This window comes from Taeniopygia guttata, chromosome 8 (genome assembly GCF_048771995.1).
Source record: "Taeniopygia guttata chromosome 8, bTaeGut7.mat, whole genome shotgun sequence".
NCBI lineage: Eukaryota > Metazoa > Chordata > Aves > Passeriformes > Estrildidae > Taeniopygia > Taeniopygia guttata.
The window spans coordinates 14508404-14524024 of NC_133033.1; the positions used below are offsets into that span (position 1 = coordinate 14508404).

At 37.7% G+C, this 15621-nt stretch overlaps 1 protein-coding gene across 1 annotated transcript in view; it reads right to left on the reverse strand.

Moving 5' to 3' along the window:
- COL24A1 (collagen type XXIV alpha 1 chain) overlaps positions 1–15621 on the reverse strand; it is a 115865-nt gene that overhangs the window by 48593 nt on the left and 51651 nt on the right. Inside the window, exons 20-24 of the mRNA XM_030279099.4 lie at positions 14095–14148; positions 10132–10185; positions 9358–9402; positions 3805–3858; positions 2714–2758 (exon numbers count right to left, since the gene is read on the reverse strand). Of these exons, the coding sequence (XP_030134959.4) occupies positions 2714–2758; positions 3805–3858; positions 9358–9402; positions 10132–10185; positions 14095–14148 (252 nt within the window). The remainder of the gene's footprint in view (positions 1–2713; positions 2759–3804; positions 3859–9357; positions 9403–10131; positions 10186–14094; positions 14149–15621) is intronic.

A 15621-nucleotide genomic window follows, 5' to 3' on the forward strand; every position in this document is an offset into this window, starting at 1 on the left:
ATTCAGAAGTGTACAGGTTGAATTTCTTTAACAGAGTTCGCATGGAAAAATAGGAATTTACTTACACTTAGTCATTCAGAGTGGTGCAGCCTGGGTAAAGACTGCACTGGGTAAAGACAGGTAAAATAATCCTGGAAAACAACTGTTTCAAACTCAGCTGAGTTCTGAATAATTCAATAAATTATTTTCTTAAATCATCCCTGACATTTTAACAAATATATAATTTGTATGAGATGCTTGAAGTTAGTTTCAAACATTTGCTGTCCATCACTGAACAGCATCTTAGCTAAGCAGAAAAAAAAATCCAGTTGCACGTGTCAGCAAAGTCAGATTTTCCTCCCCCAAAATGTAAGGGGAATTTTCTCAGTAGCTGAAGGGGTTGTTTCTTTTGGCATGGCTTCCAAAAGATTTTGTCTCATCAGCAGTGTACATTTGCTCTGTCTGCTGCTCCCTTGCTTCTCACTATCTTAAACAATGCCTCTTCAATTGGACCTGTTGGTCCTGCAGTTAACCAAATATCCTGCAGCAAGGAACAGCTGCTGGATTCTACCACAGCTCAGGGCTCTGCTGAACCAAGCAGCCCCACCTCAATCTGTCTCCTTCCTACACAACATATGCTGTAGCCAGAAAAACAATTTTTGTAGTAGGACTTGGTTAAGGAATAGTGTCTGAAGTCTGACTTTAAGCACAGTCCTGATTTACTCTTAAATGTGTGTCATTTATGCTTACGAGCACAGTGAACATTTTATAAATTTAGTCTACTCTGTTTCCACAGTGGACAAGCATCCAGAAATATTTTGGCAGAAGTGTGCTCTGAAGAATCAGCAGCTTCATGTGACCTAAGAAATGTTGGATGCTGTGGCTTCTAGCCTATTGACAGAGCTGTATTTCAGCACATACTCCACCTTACTAGGCTGAAAAATCAAGTGTTATAGTCCAATCTCCTGCTGTTGAAATTTCCCTGCTTGTGCAGAGTTGCCATCTGTACTCTTCAAAGCAGGTATTAAGCAGGACTTAGGAAAGCTGCTACAGAAAAGGAATAACTATTTTGGCACCTCAAACAGCAGTGGCAGATGTTTTAGTTAATAGCAGGAGATGGATGATACTAGGGGAAGTAAGCAAATTGAAAGAAATTAGCTTCTGTCAATGTTTCATGTACTATTGTTGCAACGATTTAAGACTGAGCCTATATTTGTCTTCTGTTGAGGTTTTTGGTGCATGTAATGCTGTACAATATAGTAAATGCTATCAGTTTTCCCTAACATGTTACAGGCTGAAAAACAGAATTCACATGCAAAAAAAGCCACCCTTAGAGATAACACTGGATGACTTTGAAGGGGACCTTATGGCACGTCATGGCACTGTTGGTTGCTGTGTAAGCAGATACTTTGAACAGACCGAGGCTGCAGCTTCTCAGTCCCCATCCCCAGAGCACAACCTCCAGAGTGCACAGTGGAGCTGGACTTGACCAAGAAGAGTTTGTAACATTTCTGCAGTAACCAACCATTTGATGAGGTGGCTCAGGTGCATCTGCTCAGTATTTTGCAGACAGTGGGGAGCTAACTCTGACCTCCAGCTAAGGTGAACAGAGTTTATGTGAGTAGTACAGCACTAAGCCCAAACCAGGGTGTGGTATGTCTGCTCAGCATAGGTTAACTCTAGAAAGAAAATCAATTTAATTGTGTTCTACACAATATTTGGGTAACTCAAGCATGGGCCAATGTGCTCACATCTGCTCATAAATGCCAGACAAAAATTAAAAATACAGAAGGGCAGGGGATGAAGTTAAGTAGTGAGAATTCCAAAGTTGTATGTTTCAGGAAAAACTATCAACTAGAAAAGCACCTGCAGTGGAAGAACTGAGAGAGATCAGGTCTTTAAAAAATGAAGGATAGGATAGGATTTTACTACTGTAAAAGGGAGCACATCTGTGCAAGAAGTAGGCTTGTAAGAGGCAATGTTTCCTTCCTCAGTATTCTTAGCAGTTTGGGCAGTATGCTGTAGTCATAGATGTTTGGATGAATTGGAAACAGACTACAGGGGAGTTAGAATGTGACTTAAATTATCTCAAAAACAAAACAGGCTGATTGAATTGGGACTGTTAAGCCTGAAAAGAAAGAATGAAAGAGGCACAGAGTAACAACCACCATATGTAAAATGCTGTTTCCAGCAGAAAGGAATCACGTTACACCAGTGAAAGAACTTTTTAAAAAATAGAGAAGCCCTGGTCTTGGAACTTTTTAACAACTGGTTAGACAAATATTTGTGAGAAATTATGTAAAGATAATAGATCCTGCCTAGACAGAAGAGGATGGACTACGTGTCACCACAAGGTCACCTTGAGCTCTGTGATTTTATGGAGCATGGACAGAACAAGCCTGCAAAATACATCTCAGGCTAAATGCAGCCTCTCAAATGATGTACTGGAAAAGGATCATTTATTCACTTACATGAACGTGCCTTGGAAAATCCCTACAACCACCTGCATGTTTCACACAACATATTGGGAGAAAAGCAGAATTATTTTGGGAAAATGCTTAAAATGGGAAATTTCTTTAAATGGTATGAATCTTAAAGATTTCAAAGGTATAACTGATATACTACAGCTTCAAATACAGGCAAACTTCATCAGACAATGTCTGAAACCAATTATTCATTCACACTCAAATAAAACAGAATTAAAAATTAAACCAGAAAGAGAATTCAAGCTTACTGCTTCACCAGTTTTTCCAAGGTTTCCTTGGTCTCCTTGTTCTCCCTGTTAAATGTAGAAAACAGATGATCTAGTTCACTAAAAAAGTAATTTCTTTCATATGTGTATATTAAAGTCCTCTGTTTTCCTAGGGGCCTCTTTATTTTCTAAATTACATCTGCCAATTAAAACTTTAAAAGCTAAAATTAAGTAACCAAAACAAATTTTGTCAGTGGCTAATTTTGATTTGGTAAAATGATGTCCTAATGTATTCAGAATTTGCCTGCAAAAATCAAAACTATCAATTAAGTGCTCATGAAACACATTATGTCAGCAAACACTATAAATTAATTACTCTATTTTTATTTAAATACTTTTTCAGCAAATTACCTTCACTACCTCACTACTGCTTCAAAGGTAGATATTGCTCGTGCACTTTCTTGATTACTGTAATTTTGTTATGAAATATTGGGAAAATTGACATTTTAATGACATTTTAACAAACTTATTCCCCTTCCCCCCAAAATCTTGAAACCATCATTAAGTATTAATTAACTTTGTTCTCCAAAATTACACTGTTGCATAAGTGGAATATTTTGCTGTGAGTTTCACAGGTGGAAGCTGGGTGTATAACCACTATTGATTTTCTGGCTGGGACAATAATCTCAGTTCTCTAATAACTGATGAACAGTTATTTGCATACTGTTTACACAGATTGCAGAACAGCACTGGGAAATTCTGCTGCCAGGAGCTCCTCTTTTGAGCTGCAGCACTTCATCTCATCCCCATTCACACTTCCAAAATCCTGCCAGTGTAGGAACTGCCCTGAGTCCCTTGCTGCCCCCTGGTCCAGGCATCCTCACATTCCCAGAGTGTTTGATTTCATTTTAGCAGGTGCAGTCTTTGCTCACACATCCCTGTTTCCTAGAGCTGCACAATTTTCTCCTTTTTCAAAATGGGATCTTGCAAGAAAGCAGAATCATCAGTATGATACACATTTATATTCATTGGAAGCATGTGTGCTCATATGCTTTCACTGATATGTCACTGTAAATAGCTGTGTATAACTCTATCCCAAATACATTCTATTTCATAGTAAAACCATCACTTACCTTTAAACCTTGTGGTCCAGGATCACCTACATAACCTTTCTGTCCTGGCTTTCCCTAAAATAAGGATTAGAATAAAATATTGTAAATTTTTTATTTCAAAAAGGTAATTTCATCCTAGTTTATCTATTTATCAAGATACATGCACTAAAATGTACTGTTCAGTAATATTTAATAAAAAAATTTAAGCAAGTGTATTTAGAAATTTGTATCTGAAAATACACTGTTGAATATTTCATCAAATACTGGAACAGTAAGCAAAATTTGTAATAAATCTTACAGCAGTTCACACTAAGGAAAAACTGTCACAATCCAAGACTGAAACATGTTTCAATTTCACTTTGCAAAAAACATATTAGGGAGACAAAAAAAAAAAAAAAAAAAAAAAAAAAAAAAAAAAAAAAGGCAAGGCAAGGCAATGTTCTCTCCTTGTTAATTCCAGCAGAATAGGGACTCAGCATTAACAAATTTTGATGCTTAGACTTCAGGGACTGGTGTCATAACTGTTCTTCCTTAACCAGACAAAATCAGCTCAAAGACCCTCTCCTCCTTATTCAGAAAATTGATGATTTTGAGCCTCATTTCTGTCCACTAGCATTTTGCTGCTGACAGATCTTGTTGCTGCAATACTGTGGTAATAACACTGTTAGCCAGAAGAAATACAGCAACATCAATCAGAGCAGGAGGCCACAAAGGGACAGGATCTTTGAGGCACTTTACAACGTGCATCCCTCCCTCTGTCATCACAGACACAGGCTCACAAAGGCACACAGACCAGAAAGCTTTCTCCCTTAACTTTCAATTAGATGTTTATAACATAATTATGCCTCCCTTTTAAGAAATTGCTTTCCCTCCCAGTATACTTTACTTCCTCTACAACATAAAACATGGTCTAACCATTTGTCTATCTGGACAGCACAGCCCTGCCCAGACAAACTTTCCCCATCTGCTCTGAGGAAAAGGCCCTGGTCCAACAGAGGTCCAGGGGACTGGACCTGGCTCTTGAGCAAGTTGCTGATGAGATTGCTGGAGGCTGAAAACTGGAGAAAGAAAACTAATTCAACATTTTAATGATTCAGTGTCAAAACCATGCAGATTTCTCCTAAAAAGAAATTATCAGCTGCTGTTCCAGCAAACTGAATAATTGGAATCACCAGAGTCCGTAATAAGAATTTTCCATTCCACATAAGCTTAGAAAAGAGCAACTCAAGCAACAGATAATAAAACATTTCTTAAAAAGAGATGGCATTTTTTCACTTGGCTCTTTTGCTTCAGCTGCTCTGCTGCTGTCTTTCAGAGTATGTGTATGTTATTTTCTGAGCATCTGAGAAAGTCTCAATATGGCTTAAAATTGTAATAAATTGTCTTAGCAGGTTCCATGACTACTTGTATTAATCCCTTTCTATTACTCTTATTCTCTTGGCATAACCGAGTGATTTCATTCTGCCCAACAAGTTGCAACAAACAAAATCACTTTAGGAACATATTTTTGTTTTTGCCAATGAACTAATATATGGTAAAGCCAAGAATGCAGGGAGAAAAGACCATGAAGAGAAGTTCTGAGAGAACCAGATAAAGCAAGTCATGTCTTTCCACAAGGCTTAACAAAGAACAAGTGATGGGTCACTTCTGCAGGTCACTACATACTGTTTGACTACTTTGTTGTAAAGAAACTTAAGGTCTTTCTATGCAGCAAGACTGTAACATAAAAGTGTTTTAAGTGAAATTCATCAAAAGAAACTAGTGACCCACATTAACTACCTTGATAAGTTTAAGCCTTATGAGAGCTGAACTGGAGTTACAGCTTGTAAAGATTTCTTGGCTGTCATTCCTTGCCTATGTACTAGCTGCAAAGGACATAGAACAGATGGAAACTGATCAGAAAATGGAACAAGTGGATTTAACTGGAAAAGCAATCTGAAACACATGGATTTGGCTTTAAACAGAAATACAATACATTTACACATGGAGGAAAAGCCACTGACACAAGGTTAAAGTAGGGATGGCTGCTTTTCTACTTGCAAACCCCCGAGAAAATTACTCTTCCAGGCCAGGGTAATCCCAAAGGAAATGTTTGTTTCCTAAAATATTAACTGCAAGTTCTACCCTTCTCTTTCAGGAAACAGCAACCAACTGTGCTTCCTCTCACCTCACAAGTGGTAGGTACAGGTGTGTACATATTAATATAAACGTCTCTTACTATCACTCTATTTCAATCCCTCCATAGACTTCCTACATGCCTTCAACCCACAGGGAGGCACTTCCAAAAAAGACAGCACTGGGGGTGTGGGGCGGACTTGAGAACATTTTCCACTATCATCAGGAGAAACTGTTAATCTTGTGACTATATAAATTCCAGCTTCAGCTTAACACATACAGCTCATAAAGGAATCAACTTGCAACATTTCCTTTTTACTTTCTGGTTTAAAACAATCTCCACTCTTTTAAAGGCATTTTCTTCTTCAGTAATGAAGATTAAAAAAAAAAAACTTAAAATTAAAAAGAACCAATGCTTGCACTGACTGAGCTGAGCTACACTGACAGTTACAGTGTTAATATTTGGATAGCCATTGAGAGAGAGGGTTAAGTGGGTGGACACTGAATAAACAGTCACATCTTTAGTATGGCAGCTCCTGTATTTTCATAGGTCAAATAAGCAAGCACCAGAAAAGTCAGGGTTTTTTTTTTGTGTAGAAGGATTAATTTAAGAGAATGTAAGTATTTGACTTTGGAATAGAATGGGTGGGAAGGTTTGGAAAGGAATTAATGAAACATCAAATGATGCATTTAGATTCAGCTCAAACACCTCTTCCAAAGCTGACACAGACTGAGGTCTTTGTAACTGAGATATATCCTGAGTAAACAGGGAAACATCCTCAGTTTTGTCTCTAGTTGCTTTAGACACCTGGAAATTTATTTTTGAGCTGGGACTAAGAACCCTTGTGCAGGTTTGTATTCACTTCTGTTCCAGCAGAAGATGATCTATTTTGATGGCAGCATTGGTCAGGTGGTTCCCAGGGGCTTTTGGTCTCTTTCATGTTTTTAAAAGCAAATGGTTAGCAACAAGGGCAGGTGAGGGAGGAGGAAGAAAAATGAGGTGAAATTTTATAGCCAGCTTGCTACATGCCCAAACCTGAACTAGGGCTTGGATACTTTGACCTGAAATTTTAAAAGAGATGAAGACTCAAGAAGCACTAGAAATCTGCTCTAATGTTGTTTCATAAGAATTATGAAAGGTTTACAATACATCACCTACAAAGATACTTTACCTACTTCAGACAAGCCCCAGAAAATTAAGGTAACAGTGGCTGAAAATAGGACTAACCTATTCAACCATGCCCATAAAAAAAGTCTGTGGGGCAGGAAGCAAGGCCGTAGTGAGAAAAACACACACAAGGCTTTCAGATTGAACAGCTAGACATTAGAAAAAAGGACTGTAAACCAGGCAAACAACTGAAGCAGATTGATGAGGAGAATGAAGAATTCCCACTCCTGGAGGCTGCAGAACAGAAGTTGAACACATCTGTCAGCCAAAGACAGAGCTGGCAGCTGATGGTGCCTTGGGGCCATGCATGGCCAGACCACTTCTCCAGGTCCCTGCTCTGCCCCCATGGCTATTTAATTAGTGCAGGGACAGCACAGTTGGGATAGTGTTTCCTTTCAGATGTAACATCCACTTCTTAAAATTCCTTTCATGGAAAATGGAAACAAAAGCAATGTATATCAAATTAACATCAAATTGCAGTCAGGGAAGCATCATTTTAAAAAGACAGATGTGTTCAGCAGCTTACTGACTCAGTCCTGCTGCACTACTGAGGTTTCAGTCCTGGTTGTGACTCTCACCCACACAACCACAGTGTGTGTCACACGTGGGAGGGAAGCACCAAGGACGAGCAGAGGTGGAAGCAGAGTGCAGAGCAGCAGCACAAACAAGTTGGCCTGGAGCTGTAAAACAGCTGGAGTCAAGAGCAGCCATAGAATCCAGGCAAGAGCCTCTGGGCCCCTGGACAAGAAGGAAAAACAGACAGAGCTGCCCATCAAGCAAAACTCCCTTTTCCCCTATCTCTCATTTCAGGAGGGGATGTTGGCCAGTGAGCTACTAAATAATGTCTAGAGCCAGCAGCCCTGGGGCTCCCTTCAGATGCACATACTCTGCTCTCAACAACTTGTGAGAGAAAAACCAGAGCGCCATAAGACATGCCAATGGTGTGCACATTTCCCACTGAGAGAAATAAAATCCTAAATAATTTAGGTCAAATTGACCCAAAAGAGATTAAAAATATTTCAGTTTGCTAGGTTACACAAAAAGTATTCTCTTGGGTCACTTTGACAGCAGCTGATGGTGACCTGTGAGTGCCTGGTGATGTGAAGGATGGGAAGGTAGGTGTCCCATTGTACCCACTGCAGCTTCTTCTTTTCCAATTGCCACAGCACAACATGGGAGTTGCTATCCAGCCATGAAGCCCTGCCCAAGGAGGAGACTCAAAGGATGATGCAGCCAAAATAAAAATTTCCATGAGGCTCTCGGCAGAAACTCAGACAGATTAAACTGAATATTGAAATAAGTTGCAGAATGTTTTGAAATTCTGTTTAATTTTTTGCATGTTTTCCTCAGTTGAAAAACAAAGAGACTTCTGTGGGAAGGTTTTGTGTTTGGTCTTTTGCCTTTTTTTGTTTTGGTATGGGTTTGTTTGTCTTAACACCTAATCTATGTGGCAAATAAATATTTTAATATAATTTTTAACAGAAAGCAAATTCCCAGCTTTGACTAGCTACTGAACAGGAAAAATGACATAGGCATGTATCCATTCTAAAAGCAGAAAACAGATGAAAAGACTCTAAAACTCATGCAAGAAATGGGAAGTCAGCCAGAATGAAAGCCAAGTCAGTGATTACCACACATAATCAAATCATGTAAAGGCAGACAATCAAATTGCATTCAAGAAAATTAGAGACACTTCTGTAATCCCTAGAGCAGGTTAGTATCCACTTTAGCCTAGAAATTTTCTAAAAATAAGCTTCAAGTTCACTGAAATACTCTTAGACAATAGTATATTTTTTAAACTAACACAAAAAAATTGAATTTATAACTAACAAAAAAATAAAATAGTTTTAAATTGCTATCTTTTAAAACATGTCAGCATAAACAGCACTGTGACCTTCCAGCTGGATTGTTTTCAGTAACTATCTGCCAGATTTCCAGTAGATTGCTTAAAGCATAAATCCTTTATATTTCTCCCTGTGAGCTGAGTAGGCTCTTCCCCAGTTGAAGTATTTGGATATATCAGCTGGTTCAGTCCCTAGGAGGTGCATGGCAGTTTCATCTCTCTCAGAGTAGCACTATATTTTGTGCACTATAGCAGTGAGCTCCTTTCAAACCCTTTGTATGGAAAATCATTTCCCCTCCCAGCTCTGCTTTGAGCATGTTCTGAACAAAAACACACATTCAATCAGGAGATGTCATTTTATCACAATCACTCCTCACAGCAAACTTACATTTCAAAGCTGTATCCCTACTGAAAAACAGCCTGCCCTACCAAAATTCCTTCTACTTACTCTTGGGCCGACTCCTCCAACAGGTCCAGCTGGTCCTACTTCTCCCTGAAAGAAATCAGGACTTCAATGATCTTGATGACAAGTCTAGTTTTAAAAAAGAAAGTCTGCAGATAACTGTTTGTATTTATTACATCATACTAAATTTCATGTGTGTTTATCTGAGTCCAAATCTGATAGAAACACCTGGAAACAGACCATTTAGCCACTGTTAGCTTTCACTCATTCAATATCTGTCACAGAAGCCCATCATTTAGCTACTTAGAAGTCTAGAGATCTATCTTCAGAATCACCAACTCAATTATTTTTAATGTTAATTATTTTTAGCATACAAGATATAAGCTTTAGTTTTTATGATGATGAATTAAGAACACTTGATGAATCTATAAGATGAGGAACTGCCTTTCTCTCCTTTCTGTTAATGGGGGTCTAAGTGTTTACTTAAGACTATCTAGGACACTGTAATTAAATTGGTATATGCTTTCTATTTCCATACAGCTAAGCCCCTTCCCTCCCATCTCCCCAGTTTAACTAAAATAAGCACATACAGCTATGGACATATATCATCTGAGATTCCACTGAAATTAAAATAAACCACATAATGGATGCATATCCCCATCAGGCTGCTAAAAATTTTCAAAACACTTGCCAAAATGCAAAAGAAGCTTCAAATTTTGCTTGACAACACCATACACATCTAACCATTGCTGTCTAACGCTCTTAACCCCTCACAACTTTGAAACATTATCTCTTAATTGGATCATTTTTTTATCTTACCTCAACTCCTTTGGGACCTTGTGGCCCTGGAGGCCCTCGGTCACCCAGAGCTCCCTAAACATCCAAACAAACACAGGGAGAATTTACATTAATTGACAATCATGTTGGTCAAGTTTCTCTCCTCTTACAAACCTGGACTAAAATTCAAAACTGAGGTAACAGACCTGATGTCTTACCATTGTTCATAGTATTTCCCATAGAAAGCCAGGCAAAGATGCTGAAAACCAAGCACCATAAAAACTTCTACATAGATTTTGCTGAAGCATTATTCTTTTTATGTTGTGAGAAGGAAATAAGAAAATATTTGAACACAATAGAACAACTTCTCTCTTTTGGAAGAGGTAAAGCACACTACCTTCCTAAGATTAAAGCATCATCAGTGTGCAGACCTTGTATTAGGGCAGTCTTTAGAATAACATGTGTAGACAACATTGCAATGGAAAGAAACTACAAAGTGAATTTAGACCACAAGCTTGTCCAAAAATACTTGTGGTTTTCAGCCCTTACTTTTCTATTCTTACTTTTCTATCAGGTCTGCAGAGATAAAGCACCTTAATCTCTGCCAGGAGTTTTCATGACTGCTCACACCAGCGTTTTCAAAACTTTGTTGAAAAGACTTTGCAGCTAGCAGTGTATCAAAAACCTCAGGCACCCCAATTACAATGGGATAATTGGGAAAAGCACTTGACCTGGCATAGTACAGCAAAAAAAAAAAAAAGTGTAAACATATTAATGTTCTGGGAAACCTAAGCATAATATTATCAGATAAAGCAACAAGAACAAAGAAGTTGCACTTTAGGAGAGATATGATTATCCTCTGAGGAAAGCAATGATGGAAAGTGTAAGCCTTATTAACTTATTAATGAAGCTGAACTTATTAATGAAGCTGAAGTCTAGACATTGGTCCAGTAACAATTTACTCAGCAGGCAAAGTAAAATGGAAGAGAAAAATGGAACAGGCCATCTCAAGGTAATGAGTGTCATCAAAAAACACATCAGTCTGGGAAGGACTGGGGTGGAGTGCTGGCTGGCATACCACCACAGAAGTGACAGCAGGGTTTTTAGCAGTAATTAAAATACTACTAGATAAGTAATTCTAAATATATCTAGTAATAACTAGATATTCTCCTATGGTTAGTAATGACATTTTCTCATTGGTATAACTGTTTTATTCTAACAGCAAAGCCCGCTAGGAGATAAGGATTTCAGTGCAGTGTAACTGCACAGTGGAAAGGGCAGCAGCCCTACTACTGTACACACCCTTCCACTGCACTGAACTGAATCCAGAAAAAAGTTCCAGACTGTAAACTTAATATTAATACTAAATGACATTTCCATCTCCTCCTTGGGTTTTCAGGCAAAACCAGAAAATGAAGGTAGTCAATACATGTGTGCCAAAGTGTCTGGAAAAAAAACGAGAGTCAGCAAATGGGGTATCCTGTAATTTCACATCCATAACTTCCCAGAGGTGAAACTCCAAATAATCACTTTATTAAAATGTATTACACAAACAAACATGAGTTAACAGGGGAAGGAAGCTCTTAGCTTCTTCCATGGTACAACACACATTGCTGGAAAAACTACAGTGTAGTCAGCATATTCTGGCCATGTTTTCCTCTCACTTTTCTTGGTTAGAGAGCATAAATACTTGCAAAGAATAACATAGGGAATGAACAAAGTTATTTCAGAAATTCTTAAAATCATTCTTATTTCTTTTTATTAAAAAAAAAGCATTTTGCTATTTTTTTAATAAGTGGTGGATCAAGATCAACACCTTCTAAAATATTGTTTCCAAGCTGAGTAATGTTCTGTAGAACAAATTACATAATAAATCCCTTGAACATTGATTTAGAAAGATCAGATTTGCTGATTATTTCACTAAATTGGGGAAAATTTACAATCCAGACTTCTACTGGCATTTAGAGACAGCTGATCACACTCAATAGAGCTTAAATGTCCAAGAAGTTGAATTTATCCCACACCAACTGCTAAAAAATAAAGCTTATCCTGCTTTCTTGGCTTTTAAAATAGGTATTGCTTCTGAGGAAGCATAAACAAAAACATGAGGAAAATAGCAGCATAGTGAGAACAGTTTTCTAAAAATAAAAGCTGGAGGAAAATTTTGGTCAACTCAAGGCAGCTGGGAATCCCAAAAGCCAAACATTTCTAAAATTAAGCAGACCTTCTCCCTCAGTACTGGGAGCAGTATAAGAGTTTTTCCAGTTTGGTAATCCTTCTTTTCAAATGTAAGCCATCAGTTCTCCCTGACTAGGGCAGGCTGTCTAAGCTTCTTGTCTCTAATGCCAAATGTGCTGGAGAGCACTGAATCTCATTCAGCTGTGAAATTTCTGTATCAAAGGAACATGGAGTCTCAAACTTTATAGTTCACCTCTTAGTAACTTTTTTCCTCTGGAATCTGTGAAAAGGCAACAAATCTGTAACATATGTATTAAAAATCAATAGAATTCTAACAGAAACTCCTCTGATATCACATGCAACAAATCAATCTCACTGAAGAAACTGAGCAGCAGGGATTAGATCTGTTATGCCATTCATGCATAATCTTGGACAATTAAATCTGAACTGCAGCTCAAGAATTGTTCTGTTTCTCTTCTAGTATTTTCCCTAGACAGAGTCTTTCATCACCACAGTGTTTTTTTGGGGTTTTTTTAAATACCCTGGTAACTCAGAAACACAAGAGCAACTGCGACTGCAATGGTCAGACAAACTCATTCACATAACACTGTTTACATTAGGCATACATGCAAATAAAAAAGGTAGAAAAGAAATAAATCAGAATTGAAGGTGGACACCCTCTAGAAACACATTTTAACTTCTCTTCAATCTGCCCCATCAGATAACTAGCTCTCAGCTTTCCCAGTCAATTCATGTCTGTGTTGGAAAAAGGCTCTTGCCACGGTTGAAAGAGAAGAGATACAGAAAGTATCAGCTATGGCTTCAGCAACTGGATTATCTGAGAGGTTCTTAAGAATGATCACCTTTGGCATGCAGGTATTGTTACAGTCTTCCAAGTACAAATAAGACCATATCTTTAAACTATTTACTGCTTGCCATCCTATGTTTTCTTGAGTAGTCTACTACAGAATTTCACAACTCTGTTGATAGAAAATGTTGTAATTTCCATGTCTGTTTATTAATTGACAATCTGTATGATTTGTTCTTGGACAAATGATATTGTTGGTCTCGCACAGTTCTTTTGCCTCACCACTTTCTGCCCTGTGGTTTACTTAAAGGTCACAAAAGGCCTTCATTTTTGTCTAATAAACAAACAGTTTCAGAATAAAGCCATTCAAGTATTATTTCTGCATCTAGTCTCACTTGACCGAATCTGTCTGGAACAAAAATGCCCAGTAATGTACCACAGAGATAAAGGCTTCTCATGCTTTGAGCAGTGGCATTAATGAGACATCTTGCCTCCTATGTTCTACAATTTCACTTAATTTCTAACTGTGATATTGTGCTTTCATTTCAAAGAGATCTGGCACTGTCTTTGGTCAAAGTTTATAATGGGATTTATTGTTTTAGTCCTTGCATGAATCAATCTGCAATAACTAAAGTGGAATGAATTAGCAAAAAGTGCATTTTTTTAGATAATCTAAAGGTGCTCAACTTGGTTTCATATACAGATTTCATTCTGCCATACATGTGCCTATTCACCACAGAAAATACAGGTGAAACATATGACACTTTCTCGCTACATAGCATTTTCTCAAACTAGTTTTGCCATTACATGCTTCCACCTAGCACAGTAATTACTCTCAGAACTGTGTGGACAGCATTAAATGTTCAAATAACTTCTTCATATAAATATATGAAGCAAATTACCTGTATTCTGACAGTAGGATTATCTTCTCATAATGCCAGTGTCCATCTCTCAGAGTCTTTTCCTCAGAGATTAACACTATTTACTGTTATCTTTAATAGGTTTTCATGTAATCTTACCTTAGGACCTTCAGGGCCATTTAATCCAGGTACACCAATATCTCCTGGAAAACCCTAAAGAAATCACACAGACAAATGATTTGCAGAGTAGGAATGTTTTCAATGAATTTGTTTTGATTCTGTTCATTCATTTAATAAACCTGAGTCACAGAAACAAGAAATAAATTTATTCTACCATCCCAAAAACCGTCAAAATCCATTATATTTCCTTGAAAGGAGTTGGATAAGTGACAGATTTTAGGCAGCTTTTCTTAAACTCAATTTAACAGATGTCAGCATGGATTTAATTTCTCTTACAATAAGACTTTTTATCTGCCAAGCGATGTTTGAAATTAAACCATTGCACTGGTTTGGATGCACAAAAAATCACCACAGAACAGCCTGCACCAGGTCCTACACTTATGAATTCAACTATTCTTTTCATAAAGTTGAGAGGGCAGCTGAAGCCCTTAATCTGCAGCCACATGTTCAGGACAAGATCACGGCAAGATTAAGAAAAGGTAAGAAGCTTTTCCTCCAAATCAGCAGGTGATCATGGAGGTCTGGCTGGCAGGAACTGGAGGTCATTTGCATGTAGCATTATTCAGAACAGGCCTTTGAGAAATGCACCCTACTGTAGGTCAAGCTGTTAGTAAAGAAAAAGTAAATAGCAAATAAGTAAAAGTAAATATGCTTCCTCTGTGTCAGAGGAATTCAGCTACAGCTATATTGACTTAGAAGAAATGATAATATTTTAAGGAAAAATGTGGTGCCACTAACCTTTATGCAATACAGTAGTGAGTTAAATTTCATAAATATTCAGAGAGGATACATGATCTTACATTTGTAGGATAAAATAAATGGTAAATGACCCTTTAGTTAGCACACTGCTCATTCAGTCTCCTGCCAAGATTTTGCTTTTTTAATAACCTTCCACATTTCATTAAATTATGACTATCTGAAGACAGCAAGAGTGCCACTTCCTCTGAGCAAAATATTTATTACTACGTCTAAGCAAACCCATGGTCTAACACTAGGAAAAACAATTTTCCTTCTTCATTAAGAGAAAATCATTACATATTACAATATATGCATACTTTTTCCAATAATGGAAACAAAAAGCACATACACAGAACAATGTTTTAAAATCAGGTTTAGCACTTGGATGCTAATGAGTCTGAAAGAAAACCACTAAAGAGTAAAGATGGTCTGAGTTTTCAGCAGATGGGCAACACTCAACATTTCTCAATACATCACAGTGGTTTCCCTTTCTTTTGCCATAAATTAGCAATCACAAGCAGAGCTGTGCAACAATTCCAACATGCCTCTAGGTGGCACAGAGCGTATTACTGACATGTGACCCTGAGACTCACACCTGGAACACTCCCTTGCATCACCCTTGATTTCTATACAGTTCAAAAATGGATTTTTTTTTAAACCCTGCCTGTGCTGTCTACTGAAATACATTGAAGAGTTAGGTCAATTCCTTGGAATTTTTTTGCTTGTCCTTTCTTAATTTTAATTTACTTATTTATAGACCTTAAATAG